Genomic DNA, 21,094 nt, shown 5'->3' on the forward strand with positions numbered 1-21,094 from the left:
CTCACATATTAATACATTAATTTAATAAGTATATTTAATTTAATTCATTAATTTTAATAAGTTCACACGAGAGTTCCCCATTAAAAATTATTATAATGAGTTACGAAATTCAAATCAATTAATATTGAATGAATTTATTACGGGCTTTAAATCATTCTGCAATTTGCAGTCTTGAATTCAACAATTGATAATTAGCTAAATTTTGTACTTGCAAATGAATAATTGGCGAATAAAAGCATCAAAAAGGGCAGGATCTCTCTCTTTTCCTTATGGCTCCACATCTATCTTTCTCTTAAATTTTGCTATCATTGAAATTTGGTGACAAAAATGGAATATGCATCTTTTATCACAAGGTCAAGGCCTCTTTATGTATTAGTAAAAGAGTATATACCAATTTGTATAAATATTTTTGAAAAATGGTGGAACCCTTCCACGATTAGGAGTAAGTAAACCGAAAATTCGATCCTAACAAATTTAAAATTGAAAATTCAATTTGGATTTTTCTGATTTTTGCCAAAAACAGAGGGTTTAGGAAAATTTGTTAAAACGATGAGAAAGCAAAACCGTGGCACTGTCCTATTGATATAAATGGTAAGTATTTGATTTTGTGACAATGATGCAGCTCATGTAGTACTACAAATTCAATGTACAAAATTTAGCTACTCAAAAACTTAATCATTTGGGCAAAACGATAGTAGATGCCAGATAATGAATGAGGCAAATCACAGCTAGATACATATTGCCTAACTAACCTATGTCATTACAACTTGAATTGGACCATATGAATTAATCATACGCAATAAAATCATGCGAAATTATTTTCATGATTTAGTCATTTAGTTGAATGAGAAAGCATATTCAACTAAGAATCATGATGTTGAGAGGGACATATACAATCTAAGAAAAATGTGAAATTATAATAGAGTAGGAACTAGTTGTAATGTGATGACAACCGGGTCGTAGCTTGACTTTTTCAAAATAAAATGTGATACTCGTAGTATGTAAGTTTACATATACAAATAAAAATTTATGTCAAAACATAATTATTGTATGACTTCTTTTTATTATGTCAAATTAAATCGTTTTTCTATTTCATTGTTGTATTATATTCTCTTCGTCTTGTCTTAATATAGTTGAATCGTGTTTCTCTTTGGGTTGTCACAAAATAGTTTGAATTATTTCTTTGTTTGACAAAAACTTTATTTTATCTATAATTTACTTGCTCAGTCATATTTTATGTTCTTTCTATTTTAACATTTAAATATCAATGTCTTAAAATTTCGTGCAAAAAAAATGTCTCAACTACCTTGAGACGAAAGACAAAGGAGTATATGTTTTTTCTCTAATGAGATGTTTCTAGTCAGTAAATAAAAAATCATTTTTAGTTTTTTTTATATATAAAAAGGAATCAAAAGTGCTTTCATTTTCATCTAGATTCCCCTTAGTTTAAGGGAAGTTGTTTTTTGCCGTTTTGCTCTTTGCTTCATTATATTTAGTAGTTATTGATACTATTACATTTCTAAATATTTTAAGGGATGGAATATCATACAAATTATTGGTCAAACTCACATCAAATAATGTGAAAAGGCTGTAACAGGATAAGTGTACGTATTAGATGACAGCGTTGTTTCTGCCATACAAGAAACAAATGTTCCATTGGCATATATTCGAATTGGTAAAGATATTTGGATAATTGTTTTAATTATGGAGCCTAAAATATCTCTTACCATGTTTAGGATTTGTTTCCTTGAAGTATATTTCCTTGTGATAGATTTATTCCTTAAAAGATATTTCCTTATGGAATATGTTTCCTAGTTTGACTAGAATTAGGGCTCTCTAGTTACTTATAAATAGAGGTGCTCCCTCATAGTTAAATCATCCTGAAATTATATAGTGAAATCCCTGGCTTGGCATCGCCCCCAGACGTAGATACACATTGTATCGAACTGGGTAAACAACTTCTTGTGTTCATTCTCTTTCATATTCGTGATTGCCTGTGTTTATTTCCCAACAACTGGTATCAAGAGCCTAGGGTTTAAGAGGCAGAAATCACGATGGGGATCGACGAGAAAATTGTTGTAGAGAAGTTCGATGGATCTGATTTCGGATTTTGGAAGATGCAGATTGAGGATTACCTGTACGGTAAAGATCTCTGGAAGCCTTTAAAAACCAAACCCGAAAAGATGGAACATGAGGAGTGGGAGCTGCTGGACAGAAAAGCGATGAGCGCGATTAGGCTATCGTTGTCCAAGGATGTGGCTTATCACACGACTGCAGCAAAGTCGACAAAGGAGATGATAAAGATCTTGGAGGACATGTATCAGAAACCATCAACGACAAACAAGGTACATCTGATTAGACGATTGTTTAATTTTAGAATGCAAGAGGGAAAGCTGGTGCAACAACATCTCAACGAGTTCAACATGATTACTTCGCAACTGAACTCGGTTAATATAAAATTCGATGATGAAATTCGTGCCCTGATTTTGCTATCGTCTCTGCCTGAGAGTTGGGCTGGCACAGTGACAGCAGTTACTGCTGCAGAGACAAAACTAACAGTTGACAGAGTAATAGATCTGATGATTGGTGAGGAAGTTCACCGGAGAGAATCAGGATCTTCTACTTCGGGATCAGCACTGAATACAGAACAGAGAGGCAGATCGAAGGGAAAGCAAAATCGTGGAAGATCAAATTCCAGAGGAAGGAGTCAATCCAAGAAGGATTTGGATAAAGTTAAATGCTGGAATTGTGATGAGTTTGGGCATTTTAGAAATCAATGTGAGGCACCGAAGAAGTATAAGAATAAGGATCAGAAGGACAAGAAGACAGCAAACGCTACCATGTCTGATGACGATGGCGAGGCGTTGGTCTTGAGCGTCAGTAGTCCGATGGAATCGTGGGTATTGGATTCTGGGGCGTCGTTTCACTCCTGCAGCAATGTGGAGATAATGGAAGACTACGTTTCTGGCGATTTTGGGAAGGTACATCTGGCTGATGACGAGCCCTTAGATATCGTGGGAAAGGGAAACGTGAAGGTAGTGACGTCCAATGGATCCGTAATAAAACTGAATGGAGTCAGACACATTCCTGGATTGCAGAGAAGTTTGATTTCGATTGGGCAGCTTGATGCAGAAGGGTACACCGTGACGTTTGGCTGCAACAATTGGAAGATTACCAAGGGAGCTATGATAGTAGCTCGAGGTAAGAAGGATGGTACGTTGTATACCACAACTAACTCCAAAGATTGCATTGATATTGCAAGTGAGGTAAATAATGCAGATTTGTGGCACTGTCGTCTTGGCCACATGAGCGAGAAAGGGATGAAGATAATGTGCTCAAGAGGTTTACTGCCTGGCTTGAAGACTGTTGAAGTTGGCCTGTGCAAGGATTGCGTGTTTGGGAAACAGAAAAGGGTGAGTTTCTCAAGAGGAGGCAGAAAATTGAAGACACAGAAGTTGGAGATGGTCCACACTGATCTATGGGGACCAGCACCTGTGAAGTCCCTAGGAGGCTCTGAATATTATGTGACTTTCATCGACGACTCTACTCGAAAGCTATGGGTTTATTTTCTGAAGAGTAAATCCGATGCGTTTGACGCTTTCAGGAAATGGAAAGCCCTTGTTGAAACTGAAACCGGGATGAAGGTGAAGTGTCTAAGATCCGATAATGGAGGAGAATATGAACTTGCAAAGTTCAAGGAATTCTGCGCCGAGAATGGAATCCGCATGGAGAAAACTGTGAAAGGAACTCCACAACAGAATGGAATCGCAGAGCGCATGAACAGAACGTTGAATGAGCGAGCAAGATGCATGAGGTTGAAAAGTGGATTGCCAAAGAATTTTTGGGCAGATGCAGTCAACACAGCTGCATTCCTAATTAATAGAGGTCCATCAGTTCCCTTGGAGTTTCGGATACCCGAGGAGGTTTGGACAGGAAAAGAGGTAAATCTATCTTTCCTACGCATCTTTGGTTGTGTTGCTTATGCTCATGTTAGTTCCGTTGAGAGAAGTAAGTTGGATGCTAAATCTATTAAGTGTACGTTCATTGGTTATGGAGGCGATGAGTTCGGTTATAGACTCTGGGATGAGCAGAACCGTAAGGTTATTCGCAGTAGAGATGTCATCTTCAATGAACAGGTATTGTACAAGGATAGATTGGAGGCGTCAAGTCCCAGCAGTTCTGAGCCACAAGTGGTCGAGCTAGACATCTCAAACTCGAGTGGGAGCAAGGAGAGTCATAATGCTGAAGAGGTGCTTGAAGAAGAACCAAGCACTCCACCACCGACTATTCCGCTGCCTAAATCGACTAGAGAGCTACGTGCACCTGATAGGTACTCGCCCTCTAATTTCTATTTGTTACTTACTGATGGTGGTGAGCCCGAGTGTTATGCAGAGGCAGGAGAAGGCCCTGATAAACGAAGGTGGAAAATTGCCATGGATGACGAGTTTGCCTCTCTTCTCCTAAATGGCACATGGGAGCTTGTGGAACTTCCTAAAGGGAAAAAGGCATTGCATTGCAAGTGGGTCTATCGAATCAAAGGTGAAGCTGATGGTAGCAAGCGCTACAAGGCTAGGCTGGTTGTCAAGGGATTTGAGCAACGATACGGTATTGATTATACAGATGTGTTCACTCCTGTTGTGAAACTAACTACTATTCGTTTAGTGTTGAGTATGGTAGTTGCAGAAAATCTATTGTTAAATCAGATGGATGTAAAGACGGCATTCCTTCATGGTGATTTGGAGGATGAGTTGTACATGACACAGCCTGAAGGATTCATAGTAAAAGGAATGGAAAACCTTGTATGCAAGTTGAAGAAGAGCTTGTATGGTTTAAAGCAAGCTCCAAAGCAGTGGTACAAGAAGTTTGATGGATTCATGATGGAGATTGGCTATAAAAGATGCTACGCTGACCATTGTTGTTACTACAAGAGGTTTGACAAGAGCTATCTTATTCTGTTATTATATGTTGATGATATGTTGATCGCAGGAGGTGATCAAAAGGAGATGGATAAGTTGAAAAGGCAATTGTCTGAACGATTCTCCATGAAAGATCTTGGAGAGGCTAATCAAATTTTGGGCATGAGAATCGAGCGTGACAAGGCGGCAGGAAAATTGTATCTTTCGCAAGCTGCTTACATTGGTAAGGTTTTGGAAAGATTCAACATGGATAATTCGAAGCCAGTAAGTGTGCCTTTGGGCAGTCACTTTAAGCTGTCGAAGAAGGAGTCGCCGAGTACAAAAGAAGAACGTGCTGAAATGAAGAAAATTCCTTATGCTTCAGCAATTGGCAGTATTATGTATGCAATGGTGTGTACGAGGCCTGATATTGTACAAGCAGTGGGAGTAGTGAGCCGGTTCATGGGTGATCCGGGCAAGCAACATTGGGAAGCAGTTAAATGGATCCTTCGATACTTGAGAGGTACTACAGAAAGCGTCTTATGTTTCAATGGCAAGAATGTCGAGCTGGCAGGTTATGTGGATGCAGACTTGGCGTCCAATGATCTTGATGGGAGAAGAAGCACAACCGGGTATGTATTTACTTATGGTGGTACTGCTATTTCACGGACTTCTAAGTTGCAGAAGACTGTTGCTTTGTCTACTACGGAGGCTGAATATGTAGCTGCGACAGAGGCAAGCAAGGAGATGGTGTGGTTGCAGAGTTTCTTAGATGAACTTGGGAAGGAGAACAAGAGTAGCATACTCTACAGTGATAGTCAGAGTGCTATTTTCTTGGCGAAGAATCCAGTGTTTCATTCTAGGACAAAGCATGTGGAGTTGAAATATCATTACATCCGACACCTAGTGGAGATGAAAATCCTGCAACTTGTGAAGATACTTGGAAGTGAGAATCCTGCAGACATGTTTACTAAGGTGGTGACCTTAGAGAAATTGAAGCTATGCATAGCTTCAATTGGCCTTGGAACTTGAAGAGAAGGTTAGACGATGCTAAGCGGATGAAGGGATGAGATCACGAGGAAATGGTTGTTTAGGAGTTGTTAGTCTCCAAGTGGGAGATTGTTAATTATGGAGCCTAAAATATCTCCTACCACGTTTAGGATTTGTTTCCTTGAAGTATATTTCCTTGTGATAGATTTATTCCTTAAAAGATATTTCCTTATGGAATATGTTTCCTAGTTTGACTAGAATTAGGGCTCTCTAGTTACTTATAAATAGAGGTGCTCCCTCATTGTTAAATCATCCTGAAATTATATAGTGAAATCCCTGGCTTGGCATCGCCCCCAGACGTAGATACACATTGTATCGAACTGGGTAAACAACTTCTTGTGTTCATTCTCTTTCATATTCGTGATTGCCTGTGTTTATTTCCCAACAAAAACTTTGAATAGGAAATATAAAAGTATGTTGGGATTTGTTTTGGAAATTGCGTATGTGATATGCATTTGGCCTTCTATCATTTTATGCTAGATATATTAGATTCATGAACTTACTCTTTTGAGTTACATGCATTTGAAATCAAATGTGTGTATAAAATTGTGGTATTAATTATCCTTTTGTTTTAAAGAAGTTTTTCAGTATGTTTTTCTAGAAAAGAAAGTTGCCGATATGAATTTTTAAATGGCACAATAACACCATATCTCCACCTGTCTCAAAAAAAGGGCATGTATTTCCACATTAGGCTCTGGTGTGCTACATGTGATTTTAGTTATCCATAATATCATCTTAACATAATTGTTAAACCTTAAATTATTGCTTGTCGGCTTATAATTATTTACTATAACGTTGAGATATTTTTGATAAGATGCTCAAATGTTAAGATGCAAATTGAAATTTGCCATTTTTATTAGAGGAAGACTTCTACCATAACTCTTGCAGCATCGGTTAGAGCATCTCCAATAGCGGTGAGCGCACCGGCTAGCCGATTCTTGGCGCTCGCTGAACCATTGCAGTCGGCGAGCGCACGCCGATTCCTGAGCGCTCGCCGATCTCCTGGCCGCCTTTGCAGGCTCCAGATCGGCGACTGCGAGCGATCGGCGAGCGGGATTTTTTTTAAAATTTTCGAAACACTGTATATACGCGATCTGCACGTCATTTTCATTTGAACCACTTGTTTTAACGAGTTTTCTCTCTATCTTAATTTCTGTACAAGATCAACAACGCGAAATGAGTAACGCGGGTGGTAGTGGGGGGGATGCTGAGGAGTTCGCGCGGCGTTTGAACGAACAGTTGGAGGCCTATACGTCCCGAGAGATCGACCGGCTGATACAACGAGCCTTGCAGCCGGCGGTACCTCGACCTGTTGTCCACCGTCGAGCAGTGATTGATCGGGATCACGTGGTGCACATCATCGGCTATTTGACGACTACTTCGTACCGGAGCCACGGTTTAACGCCAACATTTTCAGGCGGCGTTTTAGGATGAGCAGGACCCTGTTTATGCGTATTGTTGACGCTTTGGAGCGTCGATATCTGTGTTTCCGCTTCAAGCACGATGCGGCTGGCAGACCCGGCCACACACCTATTCAAAAGTGCACTGCGGCAATCAGACAGTTGGCCTACGGAGGCGCGGCAGACATGTGGGACGAGTACCTCCACAGCGGCGAGTCGACTGCCCTTGAATGTATGAAGTATTTCTGTCAAGGCGTGGTTGAAATATTCGGTGATCAGTACCTTCGAAGCCCTACCCCCGAAGACTCCCAAGAGCTGATGCAGATGCACGGGGCGAAGCATGGGTTCCCGGGTATGTTAGGCAGCATAGATTGTATGCATTGGGAGTGGAAGAACTGCCCCGCTGCCTGGAAAGGATTCTACACGACCGGCTACAAGAGAAAGAATCTCACGATGATCCTCGAGGCCGTAGCTGATTACCGGCTGTGGATTTGGCATACATATTTTGGGGTAGCCGGGTCGAACAACGACCTCAACGTCCTCAACTCGTCGCCCCTTTTCAACGAGCAGTGCCAGGGCGTTGGTCCAGCCATCAGTTTTGTCGCCAACGGGAACCAGCATGACATGGGCTACTACTTGGCGGATGAGATATATCCTAGGTGACCCGTCTTTGTGAAGACGATCAGATGCACATCAGATGAGAGGAAGGCCTACTTTGCGGAACGGCAGGAGTCGGCGCACAAGGACGTGGAGCGCGCATTTGGTGTGTTCCAGTCTCGATGGGCGGCAATTAGGGTCCAACGCGTTTGTGGCATGTCGACTGCATTGCTGATATAATGTACGCTTGTATTATCATGCACAACATTATTGTCGAAGATGAAGGTGTACAACTGACTAGTTGGGCCAACGACGATAATGAAGCCACCCTAGTGTACGAAGTGGGGTACCTCACGATGAAGCCGGTCGCCTCCAAGCACATGCCGATATGCGCCAAGTGAAAGTTCATATTCGACTCCAAAAGAATTTAATTGAAGAGTTGTGGGCGCAGAGGACAGCTCGACGTTAGTTTTTTTGTAATTTTGTAATTTTATAATTTTTTTAATGTACCTTTTTTAATTTAAATGAAATTATTGTATTTTCCTGTATTAAGTTGAATTCCGTATTTTGTGTGATTGTTATTTTTATAATTTTGTTTATTATGGTTGGGCTATGGATGAGCTATTGCTTGTCCAATTGTTTGTCCTGATGATGTGGCAGGAGGAGTTTTAGTGCTGATGATGTGGCAGGAGGAGTTGTGGCTGGACTATGATTGGGCTATTGGAGATGCTGTTATAAACAAAACAGTCATCAGTCATCACTATCGAAGTCCTAATTTTTATCGCATTTAACTTAATTAGTAGGTAGTATATATTATTCGAAAAGTCTTTATGGCTTTTTCAGTATGGATAAGCTCAATATTATTGCAGAAAGTAATTTAGATCAAGTCGTTACTGAATATGCATATTTCAATATTTCATCAACGAGTCAGATTTGGATGACGATGACAAATGGAGTACATAAAATATCAGTTACCTCGCTACAATGATGAAATATGGAGTAACAGAAACGGCAATATGATTGGAAGTTTGTCAATAATTTGTAATTTGCTAAAACAGTTTTAGTAGTTAAGCCCGGAGTATAAAATATAATTCGAGGACATTTTTTTTTTTAATTTCAACCTGATTCAGACCCATCTCAAAAGAAAATGGGGAAATAAAAATAACAAAAAACTTTAGTAGTGATTTAACAAGCATGCCCTTCATCATAATATCATCAAGCATGTAGCCGAATTTAATTTCAATAAAAACTGGGGTAAGAAAGATTGTACAAAGTGTGTGCTGCATAATTTGCAGTGCAAGTTTCAAGATTGACTGACTAAAATGTCCAAATCCTGGTTTAATCCATCATTGCACATATTTAATAGGAGAACGTTTTTTCCTCTCTTTTTTTTAGAGGCAATGGCACTGCTCTAATATATCGAGGATCGCATAGATTTAAAATGAAGAATCAGGCTTACCACTTCGACAAGGGCTGTTTTTTCAGGTAATCTTCAGTTGATGCAAGTTTTTTTATTGAGAGTAAATCTTCTGCTCATTACAAAGTCAAGGAATGTTTCGATGAACGTAGGCTGCTCTTGGATCTGCAAAAAAATGAAAATCTCAAATTAAGGAATTAGAACAACCTTATGGTTTGGTCATCGATGTAGAGCTGTACACTATCATATGGCTAGAAAGGGATATCTTGCTCTCTAGACACAATAATTGTCTTGCAGCTTACCATGTACAATCATGTAAATAACGCACTGACTATATTTTACTTCGTCAATCTTCATGAGAATCTTCGTCTTCAGAATCTGCACAGGAAATAGCAGATATGGTTATGACAAAAGCTACAACGTTCTTCACTCTCTCTTACTACTGCAATCATTACAGGTCTCGTTATTTAGAAGGGAGTGGAAACAGACTCGGGTTTCAGACGAAAGGAAACAGAGAGACAGTATTCCACAGCATAAGCTTCCTTTCCAAAAAAACAGAGGGGGAATGCAAAGAGCCTGATGGGCTTCTCCCAGATTGATTGATGACTTTCGGATTAATTTACAGAAGGACCATTGAACTATTCTGATGAAAATCAAAAACATATAATACTTGATCAATCAGTAGTTGGATTAGTATATATGCATAGTAGATTCAGATTAGGATTGATTTTCATAATATCATATTTTGTGGCCATTATTCCCAGAAGAAAGAGGATGCAAAATTGAAGTTACAGGTTGTATCAGCATGCAATGTGGGTTATCATCTCAGGGAAAAAAAATGCAATCTAGGTTCTTAAAATATTTCACCACCAAGGATGCTGGCACTTGAATATGTTATCAGCTGCAACTTTCAGGCTCTATGCATGAAACTGAGTGTTGCTTTTCAGTTTTCAATTTTCACTTACCAGACCTAACATCTTCACTGACACGACCCCTTTCTTGGATTTGCTTGACAAGCATCCGGTACATCAACACCCACCAGTAGATATGAAGAACAAGCAAAGAAAAAAGAAGGGAATTGAAAAGGTAGTAATAGATTGGTCCCTCGAATTTGTGTTTATCCTTGTCCAGCGTCTGGACAACTTCATAGCTGCACGGTAAGATTAAGATAAAAATTTAAAAATGTATAAAGTAACAAATTGCTTATCGTATTCTTGAACTTATCAGTAGATGTTGATGAACAAAAGGTGAAAAGGCAAGAAAACTGCCAATTTGCTTGTTCTACACCAGAAGTCTAGTAATGGCAAAAGTCTAGTAGCTCAGGAACAGTGTGATCACATGCATTTTGCAGAAATGTGTATCACCAATGTATTCCTTGATATTGTTAAAAGAACTCTGCTAATTGATAAGTTCCCTTTTGCACACTTAATGGGAAGAGAATGAGCACACTTAAGCCGAGAAGAAACTTATACTTAAATAGCAACACCATTGGTCAAGGAAAGCTCAATAACCAAAACGAATCTTAGAAATAAGAGACAATAACAAAGAGCACCAGAACTAACCTTGTGCTCCAGAGTATCCAGAATGGATAGTATATCAAACGAAGTATCACCCAGGATATCACAAAAAGAACAAACGAGAAGCTAGCCAGTGCTTCTGCACCACTATACTTGGACATCTTCCCTACTTCAAGAAATACATCACTGGCATCATGAAGAGCTAAAACAACCGAACCTGCTCGTGCAAATCTGCAACAACCAGAAATAAGAACAATGAAGTGTGTATAGAGTGGTGTGTGTGTTGGCCTAGTGGTAGATTAGTTAATGCCCGAGGCCAAAGGTCACGGGTTCAAGTCCACCTAGATGCTGCCTTCAAATAATTCTGTTGATTTATCCATAGAATAAACGAAGTTTTTATAGAACTAGAATGACAGTCCTGGAATCTGTTGCCTAAACATGTCCATGTTGAACTAAAACAAGGAAAAATCCCGATAAAGCTGATATCCTTTCCATTGAACTATGTGCACACACATCGAAAGAAGAAGAAAATAGATTATCCATTTAAGAGAATAGCAACCTCTGAACACTTCAGAAGCATACCTGAATACGTATGACAACACGATCAGAATAAAAGTTGCAACATGATGGCTCATAGAGACCCCAAAGTCAGAGCGCCTCGTTTCCCAAAATATCAGAGCGAATATGGAGTATGTATAGAATCCACCAACATACATATACAGGCCCTTCAGTTTCAGCCTGGATTGGAAGACCATTCATCAACCACATGATCTCATAAATGACAACAAATACTTTCAGTTGAAAATCAAGCCACTATCATGACACCTAATATGCAGAAAATACAGATCTGAACAGGTAAAGCAGCCTCCTATAGGTCATGACTTCATGGTAATTGGCAAAGTGAAAAATCCAAGAACAGAAAAGAAGAAGAGATAGAGAAAGGAACCTTACTTATATGTTTGGTCAGGCCATACTTGTTCTCCAGGTCCCACCCAAAAATATTTTGTCTCTGTAAACCAAGGCTCGTTGTATGTAACAGCAAGTGCCAAAACCTCAGCAGAAAGATAATAAATACATTTCCATGCTGACTCCTTGAACTTTGCTATCTTTTTTTTCTGCTCATTCGACTCATTTTCTGCTACTCCCTTTCCCTTTCCATATATTAATCGCATTCCAAGTTTCTGCAAGATAGAAATCCAGCCTAAAATTGAGTAAATATACTATAAAAATTGAGATTGACCTCCAATGCTGAACTCATACAGTTCTCAAGGATCAAAATTATTTAAATCAATGATCAGAAAAAGTAATGTAATGGGCAGTATTCATGAAAAGAGAGGTGGCCTCTTTCTCAACAATTTTCAACAGTGAATGACTTAGAAATCACAGCCATAATTAATTATGTGTAAATCAAATAAGAGGATTATGTATATTAGGGAATTTGTTTAAGTTGTTATTTTCAATGAGAAACAGTGAAAGATCAATGAGATACATGCACGACTTAATTTCAAGATTTGAGGCAACTGAAAGTGCACACTGAGATAAAGAAACTTTAGCCTTTTCCACGTACATGAAAATATTCTGCCACAAAAAATACTCTGTCTATGGAATATATTCCCAAAAATAAAAAGTTCGGAGGACACCAACCCAAACAACTCAATAGAACGTGTTTGCAAAACTCCAGAGTTTTCCTTGTGCACAAACATCTAAATATTGGCCATCTGGTAGTATGTCATGGTTGTCTTTTTGAAAGTCAAATGGTATAGTGATTCAATACTTCAGAAAATTCACTCCAGGATAGTAAAAAGTGTTTCGAAAGAAATCTGTAATGTTAAGGAACAAAAGAAAATAGCATCGGACATGTATACCAATTTAACTTAAGTAAAGCAGATTTTACTAAATTGTGGGACATGCTGATCCTGGATGCTGAGCTGGCTAACCAAAAGAGCTCCAAATTGGATAAACAGATCGGTGGCAGCCGAGTACGAAATTATAATCCAACTGGAGAGTGGAGACTCTTATTTACTCATGGAAATTTTGATAAACAGCATATCTAATCCAACACCAATAACTAATGTAGCAAATAAGACTTCACTTCCGATCAACAATTTCAGCAAATTTATACTAAAACACTACAAACTGATGTATCTCAATGCACCACATTTTTACTCCCCCAATATTCCGTTTTAACATTTTGTGCTAATAAAAAACAGTCTTAATTCATAGACACTCCACAAATCACAAAATCTCTACATCGATGCGCACTCAATAATCAGTAACTGAACCTACGGCTCGAGCACAAAATACAGTCATATATCGATTAGCATACGCCATAAGCCGCTAGCCAACATTTTACAGAAGTTGAAAACTCACACCAGCTTCAACAGATAAAAAAGCGCAAACAACGGTCAAACTAGCAAAATCCATCGCACAAACACCAATCGGGTCACTTAAAAATACTAGAAAACACATCGCGCACTTTCAGAGCCGAACGAATTTGAAACATAGGAAACAAGCTAATAAGGTTACCTGAAAAACCAATCTGTCAAGCAAAAACCGGATAGTAGGGAAAAGCAGAGCGAAAAATGGAAGAACAAAGAAATCTCCATACTGCGGGTAGGATTCTTGCTCCAAATCAATGGATCCCAACGATTGAATTAAAGACATACTCAGATATTTTGAGAATGATTTTAATTTATTTTGGTTTTCAAACGAATGTAATCAAATTTACGTGTATCGAATCATAGAGAATCGGTAAAACCGATTTCTTCGTTTATTTGTTGATTGGATTAGCCTGCAGTCTTTTTATTTATTTTTTTTTTCATTTTCTCCCTTTTTATTCCTAAGGCTGGAAAAGGATTGGATCTGTGAAGTTGGCATATTAGTTTTTTCAATGGGCTGCGAAAAGATTAGATTAACCATCGGTTTTGTATTTAATTACAGCAGTGCCATCTGGTTCTGTGATTTTAGGGATTTACAAATTGAGTATAATTGACTTGGAAAATCAAAGGGCAAAGAGTAAACGTAAACCCAAAATAATTTTGGTTTTGGATACTTTTACTAGCAAGTTGTATATGGTGTCCCGCATTGGTTGGTGACTTATTTTTACATAAAATAGAAATCGATTTTTTATCTCATCTCCTTCATTTTTATCAAATTTCTCTAGTCAAAAGTTTTATACTAATAAACAATTCTAATAGGTTCAATCGATATGATCTACTCTTCTCAGCTGGCACACTCATCATCCTCAGTTTGAAAGCTCGTCGTCTCAAAAACATTTCGATGAAGTGATTCCCAAATATGATGTACGAGCTTCGTACACTGCATAGGAAACTATGCGGATCTTTAACGTCTATGCGAATATCAATGAAGATTCAATCATCGTCAACCAAAAAAAACAAAGGTCTTAGGAATTAAAAGTTGTTGAGAGGTATAACAAGGTACATCCTAAAGTCATCCCACAACATCTTGTATGCTTTGAAATCGAGCCTGTTTTAATAATCTAGAAAAATCCAAATATTGTGTATCGTCTATAACAAGTTGGAGTCATAATGGATAAGCATCGGAACTCTAACGTATATTCTAAAACAGGTTATGTCCATCAATCAAGAGAAAAACAAGAAGCATTTCAAATGTGTAAAGTCTTAGGAATAAGTTTGTCACTATGAAAATGGGCATGCTATAGAGAATCATCTAGACCAAAGCACAACTATGATCGACAATCCTCCAATGACTGCGAGTAGGAGTTATTCGGTTGGACAAAAGACGGCTTAGTGCAAGGCGATGTCCACCGATGGTGTGATGTCAGACAATTTTAAATGTATTCATACAAAACTTGACATACAAATCAGTCATTTATTGCGAAAATTGTATTATAAATTCTTACAATAAAGACATGTCTAAAATGAATTGGAGAAATTTCAGAAACACCTCTAGTTTCTGAAAGGTCTTGAGTAGAAATTTGACTAGTGCGAGTGTTAAAAAATTATTTGACTTTGTGAATGCAAAAAATTAGTAGAATGTGACCTTACTTTTATATCGAGTTGAATGAGTTAGTAAAATTTGAGATTCATTAATTAAAAATAATAGAAGTGAAATTAGACATATATTAAGAGCCTTCAAATAAAAAATAATATATTTTTTTTATTTAATACTCTTATTTATACGTGTCACACTTTACGACCTTAATTCGATCGAGTGTCTCTTGTTATGCAAAGCAACTATCTACCATATAAGCTTCAGCCAAACACCCTTAATAAGAACAAAAGAACAAGAGAAATTGCTATAGTTTCGCCCTTTTTAAATTATTGTGTTTAGTTTTTTAGACGTTAAATCCTCTTAAATTATACTATCTGACTATGTCTAATGTCTTAAAAAAATAACGCATTTTTGAGATAATTGTGAATTGACATATTTGCAATTTTTGTATTTTAAATTGCATTTGGTTGGGATGATGATTGTTTAATTTTTATATATTAATTACTAATTTTAAATTTTTCGTGATTTAACATGATCATTTAAGAATTACTCTTAATTATAAATTATTATTTTAAAAAAATCATCCTCTTTAAATTTTAATAAATACTATAAATTAATACGGGTGTCAAAGTTAAAACAAAATGTTCGTCATTAAATGATTTAAAAATCTATAGCTAGAGAAAAATAAGAAAAACTCAAAATTTGGAGAATACCAGAAAATATCAAATTTTGCAGAAATTTTAGAAAACCTTAGGTATGTGAATTTACAAACAAATTACATTCTTTTGTTCACACAACGTCGTTTTAATACTCATTGTTTTTTGCTTTTTAGAAAACCTTAGGTATGTCCGTCAAACATATCAACTTCAACGTTAAAAAGTTACTTTTTGAAGAAAAAACTTTAAAAATTCAACGTTCATGTATTTGAATTAAAAAAATATATATTGAAAGTTTATGTTCTCCATTTACTTACAAATAACCCTTTAAATCATACTAATAATAGTACTCTTTTCTTTTCATAGTACTAGAGTCATTTTTCTATTTTGAACGTTTCATAGTAGTAGAGTCATTTCTTCTTCTTTTTAGATAAAAAATAACACATTTTACGACTCTTGCTTTTCCCTCACTCTTACTTTATTATCTCTACTTTATCATATTTCCTACTCTATTATCTTTTTATTTAATATATTATACCCATTTTTTCTTAATTTATGCGCTAAAAAATGTTTCCACTATAAAATGGAAGAAGTATAAAATTACCCAAATATCTTGCTATTTTTTAAAAAAATAGCTTAAAATTGAATTGCAGTGAAACGCCGTGAATTGTCTACGCCGCCAAAATAATAATAGTGGCTTTCAAATTATTCTTGGAGTATAGCACTCATTAATATCGTGGGCTTTCATATCCATATAAGACTAAAATATTTTGTAGAGCAATTTTATTTTAGGAAAATTGATGTGCTTGTAATTTATGGGCCGCTGAATCGTACCCACAACAATAATGTCCTACTATTTATGGGCCTCCGAATTGTACCCTCAAGGAAAATTAATAATGACAAACAGTAATCATTACTCTTTTATATATGGAGATTCGAATAATCCGATGAGACATTGAATGTACATGGGATCACATGGGGAGCAATTATTGATTTTTTTTATTAAGTTGAGAGATAAACTTTGATAATGATTTAGGAAAATTGATGTTCTATTTCAATTTCCCCACCCTAATTCGAGTTATAACTAATTTTGCAGGTGACTAGGAATCAAATACTCGTGGTTTGATTTCAAGTATTTAAATTTTTATCAATTAAGTTACATCATATGTAATCTAATTAATTTTTTAGATACTGGAGTATAAGAATAAGATACATGTCATATTATAAGTTATTAAGGGGTTACATTATATTTAATCTTATTATTAAGACTTGCACATGGAAAAAAAATATTCCATGGAAACAAACGAGATGGAGAATCATTAGCATCTTTCACCCAGTTTTTGTAAACCAAATTCTAGATTTAAATAAATTATGTGTTTTAATAAGAATACTTTACTAAAATACATAAGGTGAAACAAAAATAAATTAGAAAAATACTACACTTTTTATAATAATTACTATACTTATTTCAGATATCATTAATTAGACATGCGAAATTGTCCGTCTGCACCAATACACCAACACATGCGATAAAACTTAAAAACAAGAAGCACGATATTTCTTTTGACGTGTGTTTGGAAACTGTTAAGTGAAAACAAATTAAGCCAAATAAGTTTTTTGTAAATCGACAAAAAAAAGATTTGAGTCATTTGAGATCGATTGAGAACTGCGAAAGGCAGAGATTTATGGAGTTTCCACGTGACGATGTTGATGAAATAACACGCAGATGGATACCGCAGCAAAACATCACCATCCCCAAATAAGCCCTAGTCGGCTTAATTACGCGACAGCTACACACAGATGCATGCCAATGAGGTGTTCGACACAAGTCCTCTCTCAATTGGGTGTGATCTCGGATCAAATTTTCAAAGAAGACAGCACTGTGCTTTATCATAATTTTGGGGGAAATTGTGTTTTGCAAGAGGCCCAGAATGATTCAGACATGGAGCCCAGAAGACCCAAGTTGAAGAATGCCGAAACGAGGCAGACCTATTCAACAGGCAAGAGGAATTCAAAGGGGCCTCACTTGTCTGAAATCCAAACAGAGAATAAGCCAAGGGAAGAATCAATTTGGTAGGAAAGGGAATCATGTCAAATTAGCAAGGATGCAATATGGCAATTGAGGTAACATTATGCATATATATTTTATAGTACTAATATTGATCAATATTTGTGTCCCCAATTATACCTAAATATCGAATGTTGGTTGTGAAAATTGTGGTATTGGAAAGCAAATTTTATAACAAAAACAAAATAAAAATTGGATCTTGGGTGTTTTTGGAGGACAGCGACAGCAGCAAAGTAAAAGGGTTGTTATTTGTGTTGAGAAAATGACCGTGTATACTGTACACGGTTCACATATCCAATTTAACCCCATAGAACAAGCCAAAAACACAGTTGGATTGACTGTGTAATTCACATGAAAGGCTGCTCCTGCTAGATGGCAAAACAGAAATTAAAGGTCTCTTGATAAATAAAAATGGTTCTACACTAAAAAAGGGGCTCATTGAGCTAGTATGATATATCATTGGGTTTATACATTCTTTGCCATTTGTGCATTTGCCATTTGTGCGAGTGGGCCTTATCTGTATCCTCATTTCAAAAGCAGCTTTATATTTATGAAGCAGACAGGGGAGTAAGTAAAGAATAGGGAGTTTCCCGGGCATGAGGTGTTATGAGTGTGCAAACAAAGTATCTTCCATTTTAAAAGAGGTCTAAACCTCTGTCCCTGTCTGTGTTTGTGTGCTTTGGGGGAGAGGAGAGAGAGGAGACCTATGTTTTTATAAGTTCACCTGTAAAGTTGCTCCTGGTAATAAAGGCCAGAGAATTTATTGTGCAGAGACAGCTAAGCAGTACCTCTCCCCTCTCCAATGATGAAGGTGGTTTTGTTGCATGAAAGGATCAATAGATAAAGGGGGCCATAGTCATTTACCTCCCAATCAACAAGATTCTGGTTTGCCCAATAGCATCACTCACCACTCTAATTCAAGATTTTGCTGCCTGTTTTTCTTCAGTTTCTGAATCCCCTCCATAGATATATTTGCCTTGTTGTTCTTGGACCTGCTGAAAATGGATCCTTCTAAAATAGGCAGCGAGGAATGCAGCAGCAGCGAGTCGGGGTGGACGACGTACATAGCCTCCCCGGACCTCCTCGAGCACGAGTATGCTGATCAGAACAATGAAGATGACGACAACGACGACGATGTCAACATAGCCCGAAAGGGATTCAAGAAAGCGGAGCAAGAAGAAGCAGCAGCGGATAGCGATGACTCGATGGCCTCTGATGCTTCCTCTGGTCCTAGTGATAAATATGGATATCACGGCAGAAGCCATGGGGGTTTGAGCCTTGCAGGGAGCAACAATCAAAGAAAGGCGGCTGCAAAGAAACAGGAAGAGAAGAAGAAACAGATAAAGGGAGAAAGGGACAAATCTGGCAACAGTGCAGGAAGATTGAAGAAATTTTAACCATATGTGAAGGTATGAATACTGATACAGTTTTGTAGTTCTTGATTCCATGTTTGATACAATATCATGTAAGTATAAAAAATGGGTAAGTTGAAGAGCTTTCCACTTAGCTTTTCTTATTTTATTTGTTTTTTTGGTTTATGATATGGTCTCACTTGTAAAGTTACTGAGAATGCAAAGACTTTGTCATGATTTTGAGGCTTTTCTGTTGAACCTATTTCATCCTTCATTACAGAAACCTTATTTTTCCTGTCAGGGATAACTGATAAGAATATGTTGTTGTTGTGTTTTGGTCTGTTTTGTTAATCATGCCATTTCCAGATTAAAAATGGTGTCAAAATGAAATAAAATAGAGATTTTCCTTCTCATGGAATGTTGACTTGGTAAATGAATCCAAGACAGATATGCAAGACAGGGTGTTTTTGTCCTTGCATGGTCTGAAATGGTAGTGGGTGCACTTCAAATATATACTCTGAAGATATATAAAAAAAATCAATGACTCCTTATTTACAATATCTATTCTTAAGATGCACACATACAAGGGAACTCAAATGGCAGTCAAGGCCTGTTGAAGGGAACCAAAACAGAATAAGTTTTGATCATCTCACACATTCCAAATCCTAGTCATTGCAACTTGAATTCAGTACCCAATCAAACAGCAGCAGCCACCAATAGCAAGAAAAGACAATCACTAGCAATAATTTAGAAAAAAACAGTAACTATGCACCAAAGTTGAAAAAACCATATATATACACTTTGGACTACATTGATTTTTGTCCCCATCAAAAACCTAGTGCACAATGCTGCTACTTTCCACCTAATACCACTAGCCACCACCATTTCCCCCAAAATATAGAAGGTTAATTACATATCACTAACTGATTGCGTTTTCCTATCTAAGTCCCATGATTCCTAATCAAACCTTCTGGATTCAGAGGCTCAATCCTGACAGCAACTTCTTGATTCAAAACAGGTGTGGAAGCAGTGGAAACAGACTGACTGCATCCCACAATCTTCTGGCAAGTTTGAATGAGGCAGTGCCTGCAGGTAGGGCAGGAGGAGTGCGAGCCAAGCCATCTGTCAATGCAGCGGACGTGGAAGCCGTGGTTGCACTTAGGCAGCACCCTCACCCGCTCCCCGGGTGCAAACTCGGAGAGGCAGATGGCACACTCGGTGTCCAAGCCATGCAGCTTCAGCTCAGCTGCATAGCTAATGATGGGAAATGTCTTGAGGGCCTTCTTTTTAATCCCGGTATTGGCAAGCCGGGCAGAGGGGGGTGGAGCCCCCTCTGCGTCGGCTGAGACGAGGGTGGAGCACCTGAGAGCACAGCGGATGATGGAGTTGAGGCCGAGTGAGCAAATCAAGGCGCAGAGGAGGACGGAGAGCACCATCACCACGTTTGCATCGAAGTTGCTGGTGTCTCTGAGAGGATGAGGAGGTGTTGAGGGTGGGGGGGCTGAGTGGGGACTGAGGAGAAGCCTTCTTGAATGTGTGATGAGAGAAGTTGATGCAGTAGCCATTTTTTTTGGTTTGGTTTGTTTGATTTAAGATATTTTTTGGGTTTGGAGGTGGATGCATGTTTTTATACTGGGGAAAAAGTTCACCTTGGTGGGATGTAACTTTTCTGGATTTTGATAATGTTTCTAATTTAATAATTTGCATCAACTGTCCTTCTCTTGGTTTTCTCCATTATATTCCATCTCAAACTAAGTGCTTTGTGTAAAAAGTACTAATATACTGATGTATATTAATTAAGACTACAAAACAAGTGCTAGATTTTCTACTAGTAGGGAATGCTTCTGCTAATGTTTTATTCCCTATTTTTATAAAGAAAATGTGCCCAAGATCATTGAATTTGAACTGTACAGTAATACTACTATAAGTTGTACTCCTCTATTGTAAGCCCAGTACAATAGTATATGATTAAATTCAAAGTATAAATTTATTTTCATTGAAATATGATTAGTCATGATCTATATAATTAAATTTTAATCATTTGATAGAAACTTTAAATACCATCAATTACGAAAATTTTCTTCTAATTATTGAACATAATTCTACCACTGATTACTGTAATGGGCTATTTGCAAAAATAAAGAAAAAACCCATATAATATAATGGG

General features: G+C 37.4%; 3 protein-coding genes across 5 annotated transcripts; 1 reads left to right on the forward strand and 2 right to left on the reverse strand.

Moving 5' to 3' along the window:
- Positions 1 to 9,142: 9,142 nt before the first annotated feature.
- LOC121770943 (ceramide synthase 1 LOH3-like) lies at positions 9,143 to 13,713 on the reverse strand. Of its 2 annotated transcripts, XR_006043892.1 has the most exons (8): positions 13,403 to 13,713; positions 11,828 to 12,057; positions 11,459 to 11,614; positions 10,922 to 11,107; positions 10,325 to 10,509; positions 9,849 to 10,002; positions 9,662 to 9,737; positions 9,143 to 9,524 (listed from the first exon to the last, which is right to left on the reverse strand). XR_006043892.1 is itself a non-coding variant. In XM_042167718.1 (7 exons), the coding sequence occupies exons 1-6, from the start codon at positions 13,538 to 13,540 to the stop codon at positions 9,706 to 9,708; spliced, it is 927 nt and encodes a 308-aa protein (XP_042023652.1). In that variant the 5' UTR covers positions 13,541 to 13,713; the 3' UTR covers positions 9,143 to 9,524; positions 9,662 to 9,705. The 2 variants fall into 2 exon arrangements, 1 of the variants encoding a protein (XP_042023652.1); XM_042167718.1 differs by lacking the exon at positions 9,849 to 10,002.
- Positions 13,714 to 17,047: 3,334 nt separating this feature from the next.
- On the forward strand, positions 17,048 to 18,983 carry LOC121771281 (protein SOB FIVE-LIKE 4-like). Of its 2 annotated transcripts, XM_042168065.1 has the most exons (3): positions 17,048 to 17,631; positions 18,347 to 18,460; positions 18,596 to 18,983. In XM_042168065.1, the coding sequence occupies exons 2-3, from the start codon at positions 18,400 to 18,402 to the stop codon at positions 18,970 to 18,972; spliced, it is 438 nt and encodes a 145-aa protein (XP_042023999.1). In that variant the 5' UTR covers positions 17,048 to 17,631; positions 18,347 to 18,399; the 3' UTR covers positions 18,973 to 18,983. The 2 variants fall into 2 exon arrangements, with proteins under 2 accessions (XP_042023999.1, XP_042023998.1); XM_042168064.1 differs by lacking the exon at positions 17,048 to 17,631 and having other exon boundaries at positions 17,642 to 18,460.
- Positions 18,984 to 19,704: 721 nt separating this feature from the next.
- On the reverse strand, positions 19,705 to 20,577 carry LOC121771280 (RING-H2 finger protein ATL78-like). The gene has a single exon (XM_042168063.1). It carries the CDS (start codon positions 20,490 to 20,492, stop codon positions 19,869 to 19,871), a length of 624 nt encoding a protein of 207 aa, XP_042023997.1. The 5' UTR covers positions 20,493 to 20,577; the 3' UTR covers positions 19,705 to 19,868.
- Between the last annotated feature and the right edge of the window lie 517 nt (positions 20,578 to 21,094).

The sequence above is a fragment of the Salvia splendens genome, chromosome 16 (assembly GCF_004379255.2).
Source record: "Salvia splendens isolate huo1 chromosome 16, SspV2, whole genome shotgun sequence".
NCBI classification, from domain to species: Eukaryota; Viridiplantae; Streptophyta; class Magnoliopsida; order Lamiales; family Lamiaceae; genus Salvia; species Salvia splendens.

Bases quoted from the DNA above. Each gene is read 5' to 3' on its own strand.
- LOC121770943 (XM_042167718.1), bottom strand. From the start codon at position 13,540: ATGTCTTTAATTCAATCGTTGGGATCCATTGATTTGGAGCAAGAATCC. The intron at 11,615-11,827 runs GTAAGGTTCCTT...CTTCCAATCCAG, and splicing joins TGGCCTGACCAAACATATAA to GCTGAAACTGAAGGGCCTGT. The intron at 10,510-10,921 runs GTTAGTTCTGGT...CTTACCGTGCAG, and splicing joins TGGATACTCTGGAGCACAAG to CTATGAAGTTGTCCAGACGC.
- LOC121771281 (XM_042168065.1), top strand. From the start codon at position 18,400: ATGAAAGGATCAATAGATAAAGGGGGCCATAGTCATTTACCTCCCAAT. The intron at 18,461-18,595 runs GTTTGCCCAATA...CTTCTAAAATAG, and splicing joins TCCCAATCAACAAGATTCTG to GCAGCGAGGAATGCAGCAGC.
- LOC121771280 (XM_042168063.1), bottom strand. From the start codon at position 20,492: ATGGCTACTGCATCAACTTCTCTCATCACACATTCAAGAAGGCTTCTC.